Source organism: Oncorhynchus kisutch, linkage group LG4 (assembly GCF_002021735.2).
Source record: "Oncorhynchus kisutch isolate 150728-3 linkage group LG4, Okis_V2, whole genome shotgun sequence".
NCBI classification, from domain to species: domain Eukaryota; kingdom Metazoa; phylum Chordata; class Actinopteri; order Salmoniformes; family Salmonidae; genus Oncorhynchus; species Oncorhynchus kisutch.
The window spans coordinates 18,984,420-19,002,826 of NC_034177.2; the positions used below are offsets into that span (position 1 = coordinate 18,984,420).

Consider the following 18,407-nt stretch of genomic DNA (forward strand, 5'->3'; position numbering starts at 1 on the left):
ACATGCAATTATCTGAGGACAGCACCCCACATACAAAGCATTAAACATTTTCCAACCAAGCAGAGGCGTCACGAAAGTCAGAAATAGCGATAAAATAAATAACTTACCTTTGAAGATCTTCCTCTGGTTGTATTCACAAGGGTCCCAGCTACATAACAAATGGTCCTTTTGTTTGATAAAGTCCTTCTTTATATCCCAAAAAAGTAAGTTTAGTTGGCGCGCTTACTCAGTAATCCACCGTTTTCCCTCGTTCAAAACACATACAAATGAATCCCGAAAGTTACCAATAAACTTCAGCCAAACAAGTCAAATAATATTTCTAATCAATCCTCAGGTACCCTAATATGTAAATAAACGATCAAATTTAAGACGGAGAATATTATGTTCATTACCAAAGATAAATAACGAAGTTAACACTACAGCCAAAATGGGAGCCACTTAGAAAAACTACAAATTCTAGCTCATTTTTCAAAAAACAAGCCTGAAACTCTTTCTAAAGACTGTTGACATCTACTGGAAGCCATATGAACTGCAATCTGGGAGGAATTCCATTCATATTCCCATAGACAGCCATTATAAAGAGTGGTGAGCTCAACAACAACAAAAATTCCCGGGTGGATTCTCCTCGGTTCTTTGCCTGCTATATCAGTTCTGTTATACTCACAGACATTATTTTAACCGTTTTGGAAACTTTTGAGTGTTTTCTATCCAATACTACCAATTATATGCATATCCTAGCTTCTGGGCTTTGGGCACCTCATTCATCCAAACCTCCAAATACTACCTCCTATCCATAAGAATGACTTCAACCAAGTGTATGTAAACTTCTGCTAATAAGGATAAATTTAACACTGAAATGTGTGGAACTGTATAGACACTGGGACAGTGTTACATTTAACACTGAAATGTGTGGAACTGTATAGACACTGGGACAGTGTTACATTTAACACTGAAATGTGTGGAACTGTATAGACACTGGGACAGTGTTGCATTTAACACTGAAATGTGTGGAACTGTATAGACACTGGGACAGTGTTACATTTAACACTGAAATGTGTGGAACTGTATAGACACTGGGACAGTGTTGCATTTAACACTGAAATGTGTGGAACTGTATAGACACTGGGACAGTGTTACATTTAACACAGTTTAAAAAAAAAGTTTTATTTAACTAGGCAAGCCAATTAAGAACCAATTCTTATTTACAATGACGGCCTACCAGGGAACAGTGGGTTAACTGCCTTGTTCAGGGGCAGAACGACAGATTTTTAGAGCGACAGGGATTCGATCCAGCAACCTTTCAGTTACTGGGCAAACGCTCGGCAGGCTCAACACTCTAACCACTAGGCTACCTGCCGCCCCTGTTGATTTAACACTGGAGAATTTGCTGTGCACAAACATTCTGTTGGCCTGGTCTCACTCATGTCTCATCCATGTTACTACTCTAATGTATTATCCTTCCTTTTCAACACCAAGCCTTTGTGCCACTCGTGGCAGCCATTTATGAATGAATGTAATAAATTGATAAACATTGTAAATAGGCTGATCAATTTATTTATACCCTGTCTCGTTGAACAGCCAGAGGCAAATGTAAGGGCAGATAACAGTGCAGGGCATGACAGGATATGATGATTCAGCAGTAAAATATAGACTGATACAGCTAACTCTTTGTATGGAGAAAGACTGCCTTCTTCCCAAACCTTTTACTGCCCTGTAGGGTGCCTACATGATGACGTGCTCTAATGATGGCGAGAGCAATAAAGAGGGAGTCAGAATTGAGTTATCCGTGTTATTGTAACCTCATGCAGTACCATGAACACAGCTCTCACAGTATAATTCAAGTCAGAATAGAGAGGGCATGGAGGGTAAATGTTATTGATGAAAAGAGTGCTGGAGGCAAATCACTGGTCACGAGAGGCCAAACGGGGAACATGGAGGCGAAACAGACACAAGGGTCCTATTTTATGTTTTTTTCAGTGATCAACTGTGTTTTATAGACACGTTCCATGTTTACTCTTACTTTGTAATTATGACACATTTCCCATGGTCAAGAGCTGGGGTCCCTGACCTGCCTGTGCCTGGTCTCTTTCCCACATCGCTGCCTGTGAGTCATACAGTACTGTAAACGTCTGGAGAGGACAACACAGAGAGGAATGTTTAGAATACGTCCTCAGTACCAAGACTCATTAGCTTATATTACAAAATAAAGGACACAGAAATGTCTGAGCTTCATGTATGCCCTGTACATAAATGCTTCGATAGTGAAAGGTTATGAAAATGTGTCATGTGTGAGAGCCCACATGAAAAAATACTATAGTTTACTACAGTATAAATAGGGTAGTATTACCATAGTTTAAAAATTGTAGTGTTTTTGCAGACGTTATTATACTGTAGTATTTACTATAGTGTTTTGCTTATATTACTGTAGTATACTATACTGCCGTACCAAGCAAAAAGGCAGTAACTGCTCACTGCTCCTGCCTCTATTGTATTGTGTTTTTGAGAAAATGGGGGTCATGTTAGCAGTAACTGCATAAAGTTACTGTGAAACCAAGGTAAATAAAAGCCATTTTTCTCAGTTCCACACTATGAGCAGTTACTGCCTTTTTGCTTGGTAGGGCAGTATAGTATTTACAGTTTACTATAGTATAAATACTGTAGTATTAATATAGTTAAACAGTAGTGTTTTTGCGGACTGTAGTATACTGTACTATTTACTATGGTGTTTTTGCAGATATTACTGTAGGAGACCATGACGTGAACCAACTCAAACAACTGTAAACTAGGTGCAGTATCTTCACGAAGGATAGCAAGAGAAAGTAAGCAAATGCTATTGGTGTTCTAAATCAAATTGTACTTACAGTGAAATGCTTACTTACAAGCCCTTAACCAACAATGCAGTTAAGAAAAATGTGTTAAGAAAGTATTTACTAAAATAAACCGAAGTAAAAAAATAAAAAAGAAAGAAGAAATTGAAAATAACAAATAATTAAAGAGCAACAATAAAATAACAGTAACGAGGCCATATACACGGGGTACCAGTACAGAGCCAATGTGCGGGGGAACAGGTTAGTCAAGGTAATCAAGGTAATATGTACATGCAGGTAAAGTGATTATGCTTAGATAATAAACAGAGAGTAGCAGCATGGTAAAAATGGCAGAGGGGGTCAATGCAAATAGTCCGGATAGTCATTTGATTAGCTGTTCAGGAGTCTTATGGTTTCACATTGGTTACACTCACGCCCCTTTTGACCTCCTGCTTTTCCGCAGAAACCAGTGATCCGGGTCAACAGCATCAATGTAACAGCATAGCTTCTGTCCCTCTCCTCACATGGGCTCGAACCAGGGACCCTCTGCACACATCAACAACTGCCTCCCACGAAGCATCGTTACCCATCGCTCCAAAATAGCCGCGGCCCTTGCAATGCAAGGGGAACATCTATTTCAAGGTCTCAGTGTGAGTAATGGCACCTATAGAAACTCTATTAACGCACACCTAACTAGCTAGCCATTTCACATCGGTTACATGACAAATCATAGTCATCGTAGTCATTTAGGCAGGTTACCTTGGTGTTCTTGGGCACAGGGACTATGGTGGTCTGCTTGAAACATGTTGGTATTACAGACTCGGTCAGGGAGAGGTTGAAAATGTCAGTGAAGACACTTGCCAGTTGGTTGGTCAGCGCATGCTCGTAGTACACATCCTGGTAATCCTTCAGGCCCTGCGGCCTTGTGAATGTTGACCTGTTTAAAGGTCTTGCTCACAATGGCTACAGAGAGCGAGATCCCACAGTCGTCCGGAACAGCTCGTGCTCTCATGCATGCTACAGTATTGCTTGCCTCAAAGCACTCATAGAAGTAGTTTTGCTCATCTGATAGGCTCGTGTCACTGGGCAGCTCGCGGCTGTGCTTCCCTTTGTAGTCCGTAATAGTTTGCAGAGCTTGTCGGAGCTGTTGTAGTAGGATTCAATCTTAGTCCTGTATTGATACTTTGACTATTTGATGGTTCGTCGGAGGGCATAGAGGGATCTTTTATAAGCGTCCGAGTTAGAGTCCCGCTCCTTGAAAGCGGCAGCTCTACCCTTTAGCTCAGTGCGGATGTTGCCTGTAATCCATGGCTTCTGGTTGGGGTATGTACGTACGGTCACTGGAGGGACAACGTCACAGATGCACATCGATGCACTTATTTCTGAAGCCAGTGACTACTTGGGTATCGTCTTCTACTTAACATTTACATTTTTGGTCTTTAAGAGTAACTTATCTACGCTAAAAATACTTTGAGACTACCATGTTCATTGTAGCAGTGTTACAGTCCAAGCCCTGTTTTCTCCCTCAGTAATACACTCTGCCCTCACTTTACTGTGACTCTGTAGCTTTAAATCCAGCTATATCTTACCTCTATTCCCCAGTTGACCAGCTTTTTGGGTAGCTTTTTACCTTAAAAGGACATGCCTAGTTGAGCTGTGGTTTCCTGTGGGAGGCCTTTCCTCTCTCCGCCTGTGGAACTGAGAGCCTGGACCTGCCCATCCTCCGCTGTCCCTCTCTCTCTCGTTCTCCCTTTCCCAAGGAAAGTCCTGGCTACTCCACTCTGCTCCTCCCTCATACACCCCCCCCCACACACACACACACACACACACTACCCACACACACATGTTCACTTCTGGTCTGTTTCCTGTTCTACGCAGAGTAGAGCACAGTCCCCACAGAGCCAGATGTACTGTACACAGCGGGTGTGTGGCCCTACGTGCCGGCTCTCTTTCTGTCTTCACTGTCCCTTCCAGTCCAGGCTGACCTGGCCCCTTAAGAGGTTAATTATACTTTAAGGCATCTCTCTCATGATGCTTTACATGTTCCACTAAAGAACCCAAAAGTCAGAGCCCAAGGATTCAAATGCCTTAAGAAGGATACTGTAGATATTTCCAAACCCTTTGACTGCCCATTGCAACAACACAACAATGAGAGGCTGGGTGGGGGTGGGTGGAAGAGACAGTAAGAAATGAAGAGAGAGACATAGCCGCGGGAAGCAGGAGTGCTGAAGGTACTGAAGAACCCCAGGATAAATCAACATTTAAAGATTATTTTGTAATTTTTGTAAGGAAAAAATGTTGAGAACTAAACCTTTATTAATCAAGCGGACAGCACTGTATGAGTGAAGAAATGGAGGGGGGGGGGGGGGGGGGGGGGGGGAGGCTTCAAGGACTAGGTGCTCATTGAAACATTAAATCATCCCTAGTCCATAACATCCTCTGTGAGGAGCATCCTCCTGATTCCTCCTCAGACCAGACAATAGTAAATTACTCAGTCATCTCATGTCCATATAAATTATACTTTCACATGTTGAGAAAAGCTCCTGATCTACTGACTACTGTGGAGAATTGCCACGGGTCTTGCTGTGTCATCAGTCACTCGTCATTAGGTTGGATATGAGCACTTAATCATCCCTGTTAAGGAAATAGGTCTTGCAGCATCACAAGCGTGTCGTGACAGAAACACAGCCTACTGAACACAGTAATCAGAACTCATACAATAACTACTGTATTAATCTGGGTAATATTAATAATTGGAATAGATCTCTCTCTCTCTCTCCCTCTCAAGTCAATTGGCTTTTTTTGGCATGGGAAACATGTTTATACTGCCAAAGCAAGTAAAATGGATAAACAAAAGTGAAAGTGGCCAGTCCTCTTCTGGCTGTGCTGGGTGGAGATTATAACAGAACATGGCCAGGATGTTCAAATGTTCATAGATGACCAGCAGGGTCAAATAATAATAATAACCACAGTGGTTGTAGAGGGTGCAACAGGTCAGCACCTCAGGAGTAAATGTCAGTTGGCTTTTCATAGCTGATCATTCAGAGTATCTCTCTCTCTCCTGCTGTCTCTAGAGAGTTGAAAACAGCAGATCGGGGACAGGTAGCACGTCCAGTGAACAAGTCAGGGTTCCATAGCCGCAGGCAGAACAGTTGAAACTGGAGCAGCAGCATGACCAGGTGGACTGGGGACAGCAAGGAGTCATCAGGCCAGGTAGTCCTGAGGCATGGTCCTAGGGCTCAGGTCCTCCGAGAGAGAGAGAAAGAAAGAATTAGAGAGAGCATACTTAAATTCACACATGGCACCGGATAAGACAGGATAAATACTCCAGATAACAGACTGACCCTAGCCCCCGACACAAACTATTGCAGCATATATACTGGAGGCTGAGACAGGAGGGGTTGGGAGACACTGTGGCCCCGTCCGACGATACCCTCGGACAGAGCCAAACAGGCAGGATATAACCCCACCCACTTTGCCAATGCACAGCCTCCACACCACTAGAGGGATATCTTCAACCACCAACTTACCATCCTGAGACAAGGACGAGTATAGCCCACGAAGATCTACCCCACGGCACAAGCCCAAGGGGGGGGGGGCACCAACCCAGACAGGAAGGTCACGTCAGTGACTCAACCCACTCAAGTGACACACCCCTCCCAGGGACGGCATGGAAGAGCACCAGTAAGCCAGTGACTCAGCCCATGTAATAGGGTTAGAGGCAGAGAATCCCATTGGAAAGAGGGGAACCGGCCAGGCAGAGACAGCAAGGACGGATCGTTTCTCCAGTGCCTTTCCGTTCACCTTCACACTCCTGGGCCAGACTAAACTTAATCATAGGACCTACTGAAGAGATGAGCTTTCAATAAAGACTTAAAGGTTGAGACGAGTCTGCGTCTCTCACATGGATAGGTAGACCATTCCATAAAAATTGAGCTCTATGGGAGAAAGCCCTGCCTCCAGCTGTTTGCTTAGAAATTCTAGGGAGAGTAAGGAGGTGATGGTGAGATGTTGATTTTGGATCCTATAGTTGTCACACGATGACATGCACAGGAACAGGCTTTGTCCTCGAATGAGAGGTGAACAAAGGTTGAGTCACACAGGTGTGTGTGTCTGTATGCTGGTGAATATTTGCGTCAGTGTATGCGTATATGTGTTTGTGTTATTCTGCAAGTGTACCATGGTACATGACGTCATCCTCTTGCTCTAGTGCTCAAGGGGAAATTCATAGGTTAGCTCATGTCTGATTGGCTAAATGCGATCCAAATATAAGTGCATTGACAGGTGGAGGGGGGGGGGGGGGTGCATGACATAATTACAACAGGTGTGTGTGTGTGTTATAGAGGAGGAGAACATCATGGCTAGTAACAGAGACCAGGTGGTTTACTGTCCAGGATGAGTCATAGTCAGAGAGTCAGGGAGAGGGATAGGAGGGTTTACAAGGAGATGAATGGAACTGGAGGTGTAGTTCAGGCCTGCTTTCATTTCTATGCCTGGGAGAGAATAAGAGCCATGACTCCATGGTTTTGTGTTCAACATTATGATACGGAAGAAGACCGAAAAAGCATGACTGTTTTAAAAATTGAGAGAGTGTAACTACATTGTAATTAATTGTTTAAATAGTGGAAATGAACATGTTCATATAGGTTTATCAGTCATAAAATTGTATGGTTATGGTAGGAGTAGGATTCCTTTCCTCTTGAGAGAGAAAAAGATCAGCAGATAAAATGAAAACAAATGTACGTCTAAGAGTTGTTTAGAGCCGTGCAGATTCCTAATCAATGTCAGAATGAATATCCTTCAATAACATCACAACTCTCCCCCCTTTCCTACACACGCACCCCATTACTTACGTCAGACCAGTATAATTCATGGTTATAAATCAAAACCATACACTAGTACCAGCTTTTCAAACTCAGTTGGCAAAATATTTCATATTGAATCATTTCTGTGGCTTCTCTTCTGAAACAAAGGCGGGCCTGGAACTGTGGGACAGCATATTAAAAGCACTAAATTATGCTCCAGAGTTTCTGCCACAGAGGCTGAGAGAGGGAACATGGTGAAATATTCAGAAGTATTTCTGATCTGTGGATCCAGAGGCCCCATCAACCTATATGGCCTTCAGAAAGGATTCACACCCTTAGACTTTTTCCACATTTTGTTGTGTTACAGCCTGACTTTAAAATGGATTACATGTCATTACACAATACCCCATTGGATTACACAATACCCCATCATGTCAAAGTGGAATTATGTTTCTCGAAATGTTTACAAATCAAGAAAAAAATGTAAGCTGAAATGTCTTGAGTCAATAAGTATTCAAACCCTTTGTTATGGCAAGCCTAAATAAGTTCAGGGAAAAAAATGTGCTTAACAAGTCACATAATAAGCACGGACACACTGTGTGCAACAATAAGTTTGTTCTGAAGTGTCTGTTCTATATTTGAGAGATATAAGAAGGATCAGGAAACATTTATTATATATTTAACTCCTTATTTTTGGCACTAAATAGTCTCCATATGTGCTTCCATAACTTGTTCAACTGGTACGGGGGACCTTCAGAAGAGTCTTGTGAGGCCTGTGGGTGTCCTAGAGCAAAATAATCAGTTACATGTTCGTGAGAGTCTCACCTTTCCACAGAGAGGTCATAATAGTTCGGAAGCTACAGACGATTTTGTGAGCAGACCGTTTTTCGGGATGTTCCATGGTCTAACAAACACCTTTATAGCTCTGTCATCTTTCACCGCAGATGTGGAAGAGCGACATAGGCACATGAGGTGGATTGAGATGTATCCAATGCAACAAAAAAAACTGATATCTCTAGATTAAACTGACAGATTTCTATGGGGATATTTGTATTATGCTAATTAATCGACCTTATTTTAACATGATTTTTGAATGACTACCGCATCTCTGTAGCCCACACATTCAATTATCTGTAAAGTTCCTCAGTTGAGCAGTGAATTTCAAACACAGATTCAACCACAAAGGTTTTCTAATGCCTCGCAAATAAGGGCACCAATTGGTAGATGGCAACAACAAAAAACAGACATTGAATATTCCTTTGAGCATGGTGAAGTCATTAATTACACTTTGAATGGTGTATTAATACACCCAGTCACCACAAAGATACAGGCATCCTTTCTAACTCAGTTGCCGGAGAGGAAGCGAACCGCTCAGGGATTTCCCCATGAGGCCAATGGTGACTTTAATAAACATTTACAGAGCTTAATGACTGTGAAAGGAGAAAACTGAGGATGGATCAATAACATTGTAGTTACCCCACAACCCTAACCTAATTGACAGAGTGAAAAAAGGAAGCCTGTACAGAATAAAAATAATCCAAAACATTCATCCTTTTTGCAAAACGGCACTAAAGTTACAGAAAAAAATGTGGCAAAACAATAAACTTTTTGTCATGAACACAAAGTGTTATGTTTGGGGCAAATCCAATACAACACATTACGGAGTACCACTCCCCATTTTATCAAGCATAGCGGTGGCGGCATCATGTTATGGGTATTGCTTGTAATCATTGGGGAGCTTTTCAGGATAAAAAGAAAAGGAATGGAGCTAAGCACAGGCAAAATCCTAGAGGAGGCCCTGGTTCAGTCTTCTTTCCACCAGACACTGGGAGATGAATACACTTTTCAGCAGGACAATAACCTAAAACACAAGGCCAAATCTACAATGGAGTTGCTTACCAAGAAGACAGTGAATGTTCCTGAGTGGCTGAGTTACAGTTTTGACTTAAATCTATGGCAAGACCTGTAAATGGTTGAATAGCATTGATCAACCACCAGAATAATGGGATAATGTTTCACAATCCAGGTGTGGAAATCTCTTAGAGACTTGCCCAGAGAGACTCACAGCTGTAAATGCTGCCAAACGTGCTTCTACAAAGTATTGACTAAGTGGTCTAAAAACGTATGTAAATGAGATATTTCTCTATTTAATTTTCAATAAATTTGCAAAAATTTCTAAAAGATGTTTTCACTTTCTCATTATTGGGTAGATGGGTGAGAGAGAAAAAATAGATTTAATTCATTTTGAATTCAACCTGTAACACAGCAAAATATGGAATAAGTCAAGGGGTATGAATAATTTTAGAAGGCACTGTATTTGGTACCAGCTCCATACAGTCCATCCAATTGCTTGTCTGAATTCAGGCCTATTCCTACAGAGACAGACAGACAGGGAAGGTGCAGAGGAAGCCAGTTGTAACACATATTTGAATAGCTATGATATGTGATCATTCTAGTTCTCAATCCACAGGACATCCATCCATGCAGAAATGCAATGTGAGCTAAACAGCATTGCAATGTCTTATTCTCAAGAGGAGAAAAGGCCACAACAAAGAAGCATTAAAACACTAAATGTCAAGAATTGTGAAAAACTGAGTTTAAATGGCTAAGGTGTATGTAAACTTCCAACTTCAACTGTAAATATTCCCTTTGATAAATTCTGAATTCCTTATGGATTTGGATTCCTCACGTCTCATTCCTTATTGGATGAGATTCGTTATGACAGTACTTGTTTACTTAGTGGGGGGGTACCTTAAAGTGCTTACATGAAATGACTTGTTCCCTATAAATCAATTGTATTATTATATCAGCCTATCATCAAATGCTCTTTGCCAGATATCAAACGATGATTGTTATGGATTTGAACTACTTATTCCTCTATGATAATGCCGTTAGCCTGGGTTGACAGGCAGGCTGGACGGCACATGGTGTGACATTTTTCACTTCATCCCCAGTGAGCTTTTCTGGGCCAACTCCCTTCACACTGCCCAGAGGAAATATGAACGATTGATATATGGCACCTTTTCACCTCAGTGTCAGCCATGTCAAAGCAGCCGATGTGTCTGTAAACAATACTGCTCCATGAATGAGGTGAGTTGGGGCAAGTAGGATGCCTTTGGCACACCTGAAAGTGAAAACACTTTCTTGTAAATCAGATCAGGTTCCTCACTAGAATCTGGTTGGCATGTGTCAAGATGCAAAGTCAAATCGATAAAAGGCTGTTGTTGTAGTGGTTTACCACAGCTAGTCAGCGGGCAATGCCCTTTATTGAGACAGTTTTAGTGCAGCTGGTATGCTACTAAACTGTGAAGACAGACAGGCTGTGGGTCCAGGTTTAGGGGGGACACTCCTACCTCCTGCACATCTTTCCACTCCCTATAAGACAAAACCTCTCCACAGTTCTCTGTGACTCAAACTCAAATGTCAGGTGTCTAGAAATCAAAGCAAAATGGTATCTTTCAGAGGTTGGTGTTTGGTAGCAGAATGCTGAATTATTCAATATGTTTAATACTCCAGTACAGTAGATGTCAATCAATAATAAGAATCATATTTATTTGTGTACATCTTCCTATTTCAATGGCAGACATTATTCTCCATTCTCTCCCATCAACAGGACATCTGATCCCCTCATCCAAACCTCAAAACCTTGGCATTCCAACTAATATCATCTGGTGAGGGGAAACTTCAATGTAAACTCATTACCTGTCCTCTGTTGTATGTGGAGCTGCTAAGCATCCTTTATTAGTGACTTGGGCGGACCGTCCAACAACAGACGTCTTCACCAAGCAATCACAACTTGTTAACTCTCTCTCTCTCTATGGCTCACCCATAACAGAGCCAACCCTATTCTTGAGCAGGACGAGAGGTGTGTTAAGCGTCATATGCCAACTCTTCCATCCACAGGGTTAAATGTTGAATTAGGCCCTGTGTTTCTCTCCCCTGTCTGATCTGTCTTTTTTCTGTGAAAACATAGCAACCCAAATAAGGAGATTGGCTGAGAGCTGCTGTGTAAGTGAGTGTTTACAGCGGTCCAAGCCATTCCTTAGAAAGGCCTCGTATGAGTGGTTTGATTGGGTGGTGGGGTGGGTGGATGTCTGGTGAGGGGGGCAGAGTGGTGCGTGGAGGGATGGAGGGAGGAAGGGAGAGGGAAGCATCGGAGACTACACTCAGGTTTGGTTGGAGGTTTAAAGCATTGACAGCAGCCCTAGGCTCAAGTCTGCATCCCTCTGTGTTGAGTTTGCAACCTCTTGTCTCGCACTCCATTGCTCTCCCTCTTTCTCTGTTTCTCTAGCCCTCTGACTTGTGGACTCAGGATCTAGTAGTCACTCCATTACTGCATAGGACAGGCTCTATCTCAAACTACAGGGGTAACACAACTTTCTCAGCTACATTTCTCTCAGTGAGCACACTAACCAGGCACTATGGAGGCCATCAAGAAGAAGATGCAGATGCTGAAGCTGGACAAGGAGAACGCCATCGACCGCGCAGAGCAGGCTGAGACCGACAAGAAGGCAGCAGAGGACAAGTACAAGCAGGTGAGTTGAGAAAGAGACATGCAGATGAATCTATGAAACATCACTCAGTTGACACAGTAAAATGGCACTTCGCTACAGAAGGATAAAGTGCAGGATTTAATCAAAAGCTATGTTCATAAAGGGATATCACAAGAGATATCAGAGTTGGATGATGCTTAAATTCAAACCATGGGCTCTGATGTCTCATACTGCTCTACACTCTGTAAGCCAATCTAAACATTTGTTCCATACCAGATGTATTTCGGAGAAAATTGTGTGTAATTAATCCAATGCAAATAGGTTTGATTAGTGTGGACCCAAATCAAAGACTGACAGCGTTAGCAAATGTATTGTTAGGGAATTGTAATAAAAGATGTGAGACCAAGTCAATCAAAGTTAATGAAAGAATCAAAGTGGACCCAGTGTGCATATGCCTGTAATGTCTGCAGCTGACCAGAGCACAGCTCAGTGGAAGTGTTTAGGTTAAATCAACAAATGAAAGATGACGTTGACCTATGAGGAAAGATTCCTTACCAACAGCCCACAGCAGCCTTGGGAGGGAAAGAGGACCGGGTGACAACTCCTTCAATGGACAACACACACTACCACTGGGACTTGACAAGTGCAATAAAACACAGCTAAAACGGAGTATAACCTCCAATTATGGCTTTAGTTACATAGTCCAAAGATTAATGATTATCCGAGTACTTTCTCCCCCAGGCTTGGACTAAACTGATGCCAACTGAAAAAAATTTATTTAAAAAAGGACAAATAGGTGCTGGATGCAGCACCATCTTGATGGTCTGTTGACAAGGCTCAGCCCAAATCAGGATAAGCCCAGTGGTGGTCAGGGTCCTACAATTCCACAGAGATGGACCCAGGCCCCAGATCCTATTCACCCCGAGTTTGGAGGTTTGTGATGGGGCTCTGGAGAGGTATAGCTGTAGCAGAAGACCACTGGTAGACCAAGGGCGTCTGTACGGGAGTCCATCCAAGTGCCTGACATGCGTCTCCATTGCCTGAGAAAACACAGTCAACCAAGGATAGCAGCTGTATTTTTAGACAATAGGAGATCGGCCGTGTGGAATCCAGCGGGATTAGCAGCACTTCAGAGCCCCAAAGGCACAGAGGGGAACTCTGATTACTACTTAGCCCCCAGTGTGTGTGCAGGCTCTGCATGCTAGCGCTTTATTGTTCTGACAAAAAATGAAATCAACTGTCAACACCCTGAGGGAAGTTACCATGCACATTGTAGATTTCTCTCATCACTGTTGCTTTGAGCAGATTATCAATCCAGCTGCAGAGTTATAACTTTGTAGGCATTCATTTATTTAATGTTTTACCATCAAATCATAGAGTTGTAGCATTGGGGCTGCTAAATAGGTCACCTGAATATCAAGATGGATTCTGGGTAGACACATCGGTCCTATAAATCCATAGGCTAAAGTACAGGTAGGGAATAGGCAAAAGGCATTGTTAGTGAGGCAGGCAAAAACTCATACACGGGAGGAGTAAATCGCGGGAAAAACAGTGCTCCGAAATACGTCACAAAACAATACCTCCGTGATGGGGTGCAAAGAACTGAACTAAATAGTGTGTTAATGAAATACAAGTGTGCGAACATGTGAATAGAATTCAGGTGATTGGGATCTGGAAAGTGAGCTGCATTCAGGGGATCTGTGTGTTTGCTGCAGGTAAAGGCTCGAGCTTACCGGTAGGTAGTTGGCGAGGGCTCTTTGCCCAAGCACAGACGGGATAGGAAAGAACGTAATCTCGGACGTCAGCTGTTAAGGATGACCACCAGAACTTGCGTGTCAGTAGCTCCGTGGGCCGGGTGATTTCGGGATGGCCAGAACTCAGCGAGGTATGGCGCCACTGCATTAGTTGGGGTCTGACGGATGCAGGAACATAGGTCTTGCCTGCAGGAGTGTCGGAGGTGCTGGGTCGTGGCATAGGGCCTCCTGGACGGCTGCTTGGATTTCCCACTGTATGGGTCCCACGACACAACTCAGGAGCTGGGTTAAAGGAAGGGGTGTCAAATAGACAGGATAAGGAATCAGCCTTCACATTTTTCTTGCTTTGCAGATAGGTGAAGTTGAAGAGGAGTGCCCAGCGAGCCTGTCTGGGGTTGAGCCTCTTAGCACTTAAGTACTCCAAATTGCAGTGGGCGGTGAGGACAAGGAATGGGTGATGAGCTCCCTCTAACAAGTGGCGCCACTCTTCAATAGCCAGCTTAATGGCGAGGAGCTCTCGGTTCCCAATATCATAGTTCCTCTCAGCGGGTGACAGTTTCTTGGAAAAGAAGCCACATGGGAGTAATTTGGGAGGTGTCCCGACCCGCTGAGAGAGAACCGTTCCCACGCCGACCTCCGATGCATCCACCTCCAGAACAAAAGGAAGGGTAGGATCTGGCTGCCTAAGGATGGGTGCAGAGGTGAAGAGGCATTTCAAGGTCTCAAATGCAGTAAGGGCGGTGTCGGTACATTGGAGGGTACGGGCTTTGACTGGTGAGAGCTGAGAGAGGAGCGGTTGTGCTGCTGCAGTTCCAGAATGAACCGGCAGTAGTAGTTGGAGAATCCTAGGAGACGTTGTAGTTCCTTTACGGTGGTAGGTTTGGGCCAGTTAAACACAGCCGTGACTTTGCCTTCGTCCATGTTGACCCCTCCTGGTGTCAGCATGAACCCTAGGAAGGTTACTGTGGTAATGTGAAAGGCACTCTTCTCAGCCTTACCGTAGCAATGGTGGTCCTGTAGCCGTTGGCTAAAGTACAGGCAGGGACTGGGCAAAAGGCGTCGTTAGTGAGGCAGGCAAAAACTCTCAATCACGTGAGTAACTCGTGGGAAAGACGTGTCACAAACCAAACAATACCTCACAAGGATGAGCTGCAAAGAACTGACCTAAATAGTGTGTGATAATGACATACAGGTATGTGAACAGGTGATTAGAATTCAGGTGATTGGAATCTGGAAAGTGAGCTGCGTTCAGGGGATCTAGGTGTTTGAGAGTGTGAGCTGGAAAGTGGGCTGGAAAGTGAGCTGTGTTCAGGGGATCTAGGTGTTTGAGAGTGTGAGCTGGAAAATGGACTGGAAAGTGAGCTGCATTCGGGGGATTTACATGTTTGAGGCTGTGAGTTGGAAGCAGACGTTACAGATACAGCTAGATGTGTAACTGAAGGACAGAACTGAACAAAGCATAAACATTCCTACCCATACCAACATATTTTCTTGTAGAAATTTGGAAACACATTCTCACATTTTATTAATTCATTAAAGAAGATAAACAAGAACGGCAACATATGATGGAAACTTGATACTAAAAACCTTACGTTGACTTTGATAAAACGGTGATATAATAAGAGTTATCATAATAGAAATATAAGAAAGCAAGATGAGTAGGCTAATATACTGAAAGAAGAAAAGACACCAATGTTTGTGAGTGTGTGCATGCAGGAGAGCTTATATGTGTGTGTGTGTGTGTGTGTGTGTGTGTGTGTGTGTGTGTGTGTGTGTGTGTGTGTGTGTGTGTGTGTGTGTGCGTGCGTGCATGCGTGTGTGAGTGGGTGGGTGAGAGAGAGAGCTAACTGCGTGTACTATTAACTAACAAACATCTGTCCTGCTCTAGCTGGAAGACGAGCTGCTGGGCCTGCAGAAGAACCTGAAGGGGACTGAAGACGAGCTGGACAAATACTCTGAGGCCCTCAAAGACGCCCAGGAGAAACTGGAACAGTCTGAGAAGACCGCCGCAGACGTGAGTGGGCAGCAAAGCACCCTGGGTAGAGCCCCTATCACACACCCACTGGGTGGTGATTGGAGGAAGGGGACTAGGAGGAGGTTGGGCGCGTGGGTTAAGTACACTACCAGTCAAAAGTTTTAGAACACCTACTCATTCAAGGGTTTTTCTTTATTTTTACTATTTTCTACATTGTAGAATAATAGTGAAGACATCAAAACTTTTGAAATAACACATATGGAATCATGTATTAACCAAAAAACTATTTGAGATTCTTAGCCACCCTTTACCTTGATGACAGCTTTGTACACTCTTGGCATTCTCTCAACCAGCTTCACCTGGAATGCTTTTCCAACAGTCTTGAAGGAGTTCCCACACATGCTGAGCACTTGCTGGCTGCTTTTCCTTCACCCTGCGGTCCGACTCATCCCAAACCATCTCAATTTGTTTGAAGTCGGGGGATTGTGGTGGCCAGGTCATCTGACGCAGCACTCCATCACTCTCCGTCTTGGTAAAATAGCCCTTACACAGCCTGGAGGTGTGTTGGGTCATTGTCCTGTTGAAAAACAAATGATAGTCCCACTAAGCCCAAACCAGATGGGATGGCATATCGCTGCGGAATGCTGTGCCTTGAATACTAAATAAATCACAGACAGTGTCACTAGCAAATCACCCCCACACCATAACACATCCTCCTCCATGCTTTACGGTGGGAAATACACATGCAGAGATCATCCACACCGCGTCTCACAAAGACATGGCGGTTGGAACCAAAAATATCTAATTTGGACTCCAGCCCAAAGGACACATTTCCACCGGTCTAATGCCCATTGCCCGTGTTTCTTGGCCCAAGCAAGTCTCCTCTTCTTATTGGTGTCCCTAGTTGTTTCTTTGCAGCAATTCGACCATAGATGCCTGATTTGTAAACATTTCTAAAAACCTGTTTTCGCTTCGGCATTATGAGATATTGTGTGTAGATTGAGGGGGAACAATATTTATGTAATCCATTTTAGAATAAGGCTGTAACGTAACAAAATGTGGAGAAAGTAAAGGCGTCTGAATACTTCCCAAATGCACTGTATATCATAGCAATCAAAAGATAATTCCACATAAAAAATGTATGGGATTTGCTGCATTGGTTTTGTTGGTAGGCCTACATTATGCTCAAATAGCCAGAATAGTCAATTGGCTACTGTCTAAAACTGCAAGGGTACACCTCAGTGTTCACTGTAAACACTCGCCGGAAGTTTAAAAACACATTTAGCTCACAAGACATAACATTTGCTCAGTGTTTAGCAGTCTTATGGCTTGGGGGTAGAAGCTGTTCAGGCTCCTGTTGGTTCCAGACTTTGCAGCACTGGTGCCACTTGACGTGCGGTAGCAGAGAACAGCCTGTCTTGGGTGGCTGGATTCTGACCATTTTTGGGGCCTTTCTCTGACACCATCAGGTATAGAGGTCCTGGATGGCAGGGAGCTCAGCCCCCCATGATGTATTGGGTCGTACTCACCACCCTCTGTATGGCCTTACAGTTGCCGTACCAAGAGGTGATGCAGCCAGTAAAGATGCTCTCAATGGTGCAGCTGTAGAACTTGAGGGTTCATGCCAAATCCTTTCAGCCTCCTGAAGGTGAAGAGGTGCTATCGTGCCATCTACACAACTGTGTTGGTGTGTGTGGACCATGTTAATTTGTTAGTGATGTGGACACCGAGGAACTCAACGCTATCGACCTGTTCCACTACAGCCCGATCGATGTGGATGGGGGCGTGCTCGCCCCTCCGTTTCCTGTAGTCCGCGATCAGCTCCTTTACAATATTAAGCATTATTGGAATGGTTCCCTCCTGTTGGGATGATTTATATATACACTAGATGACTGATAGGGGGCGATGTGTTGAAACCACCATGTTTCCATCTTAATTTATTAATGTCTACATTTGTTTATGCATGTATTATATTACACACACCATTTTGTATACTTTTAAATTATATTATGTGAGCAAAAATGTTTCTAAAAGTAAAACATGTTTAGATTACTAATGCTACTGTCTCCAATACAACAACAAAAATACTTAAATAGATGTAATTTTGTCCTTGAAACATTTGATTGAAATACTGCACAATTCTATTCATTCCCATAGAGTACCACAGTATGTGGCATAATAACCATAAAACTTAGAAGTCAAACAGAGAAATGGCTCCAATTGTTTTTTCCACCAATCATTTTGCCTTTAAGGGATTTTAGAAACACTTAAAATTAGGTCTTTGTTTTGTGTAGGCTTACCATGGTGTGACATTTTGATTTGGGCTCCCGAGTGGAGCAGCGGTCTAAGGCACTGCATCTCAGTGCTAGAGGCATCACTACAGACCCTGGTTTGATTCCAGGCTGTATCACAACCGGCTGTGATTGGGAGTCAATTGGCCCAGCGTTGCCCGGGATTGGGTTTGGCTGGGGTAGGCTGTCATTGTAAATAAGAATTTGTCTACTTGCCTAGTTAAAATTTAAAAATACAAATAGCTGTGTAAATCTCTAGGACAAGGTGACTTTTATCAATAT

At 43.3% G+C, this 18,407-nt stretch overlaps 1 protein-coding gene and 1 long non-coding RNA gene across 3 annotated transcripts in view; one reads left to right on the forward strand and one right to left on the reverse strand.

Moving 5' to 3' along the window:
• The first annotated feature begins 9,180 nt into the window (after positions 1-9,180).
• The window catches only part of LOC109889191 (tropomyosin alpha-4 chain-like), a 30,098-nt gene continuing 20,871 nt past the window's right edge, over positions 9,181-18,407 (forward strand). Inside the window, exons 1-2 of one of the 2 annotated variants that reach the window (XM_020480430.2) lie at positions 9,181-12,147; positions 15,748-15,873. In XM_020480430.2, the coding sequence (XP_020336019.1) occupies positions 12,034-12,147; positions 15,748-15,873 (240 nt within the window). In that variant the 5' untranslated portion in view covers positions 9,181-12,033. The remainder of the gene's footprint in view (positions 12,148-15,747; positions 15,874-18,407) is intronic. The other variant, XM_020480432.2, reaches the window with a different exon arrangement.
• On the reverse strand, positions 12,147-15,001 carry LOC116373965 (uncharacterized). Its single transcript, XR_004209664.1, has 3 exons — positions 14,858-15,001; positions 13,839-14,141; positions 12,147-13,145 (listed from the first exon to the last, which is right to left on the reverse strand). It is a non-coding gene; the product is annotated as an uncharacterized LOC116373965 (long non-coding RNA).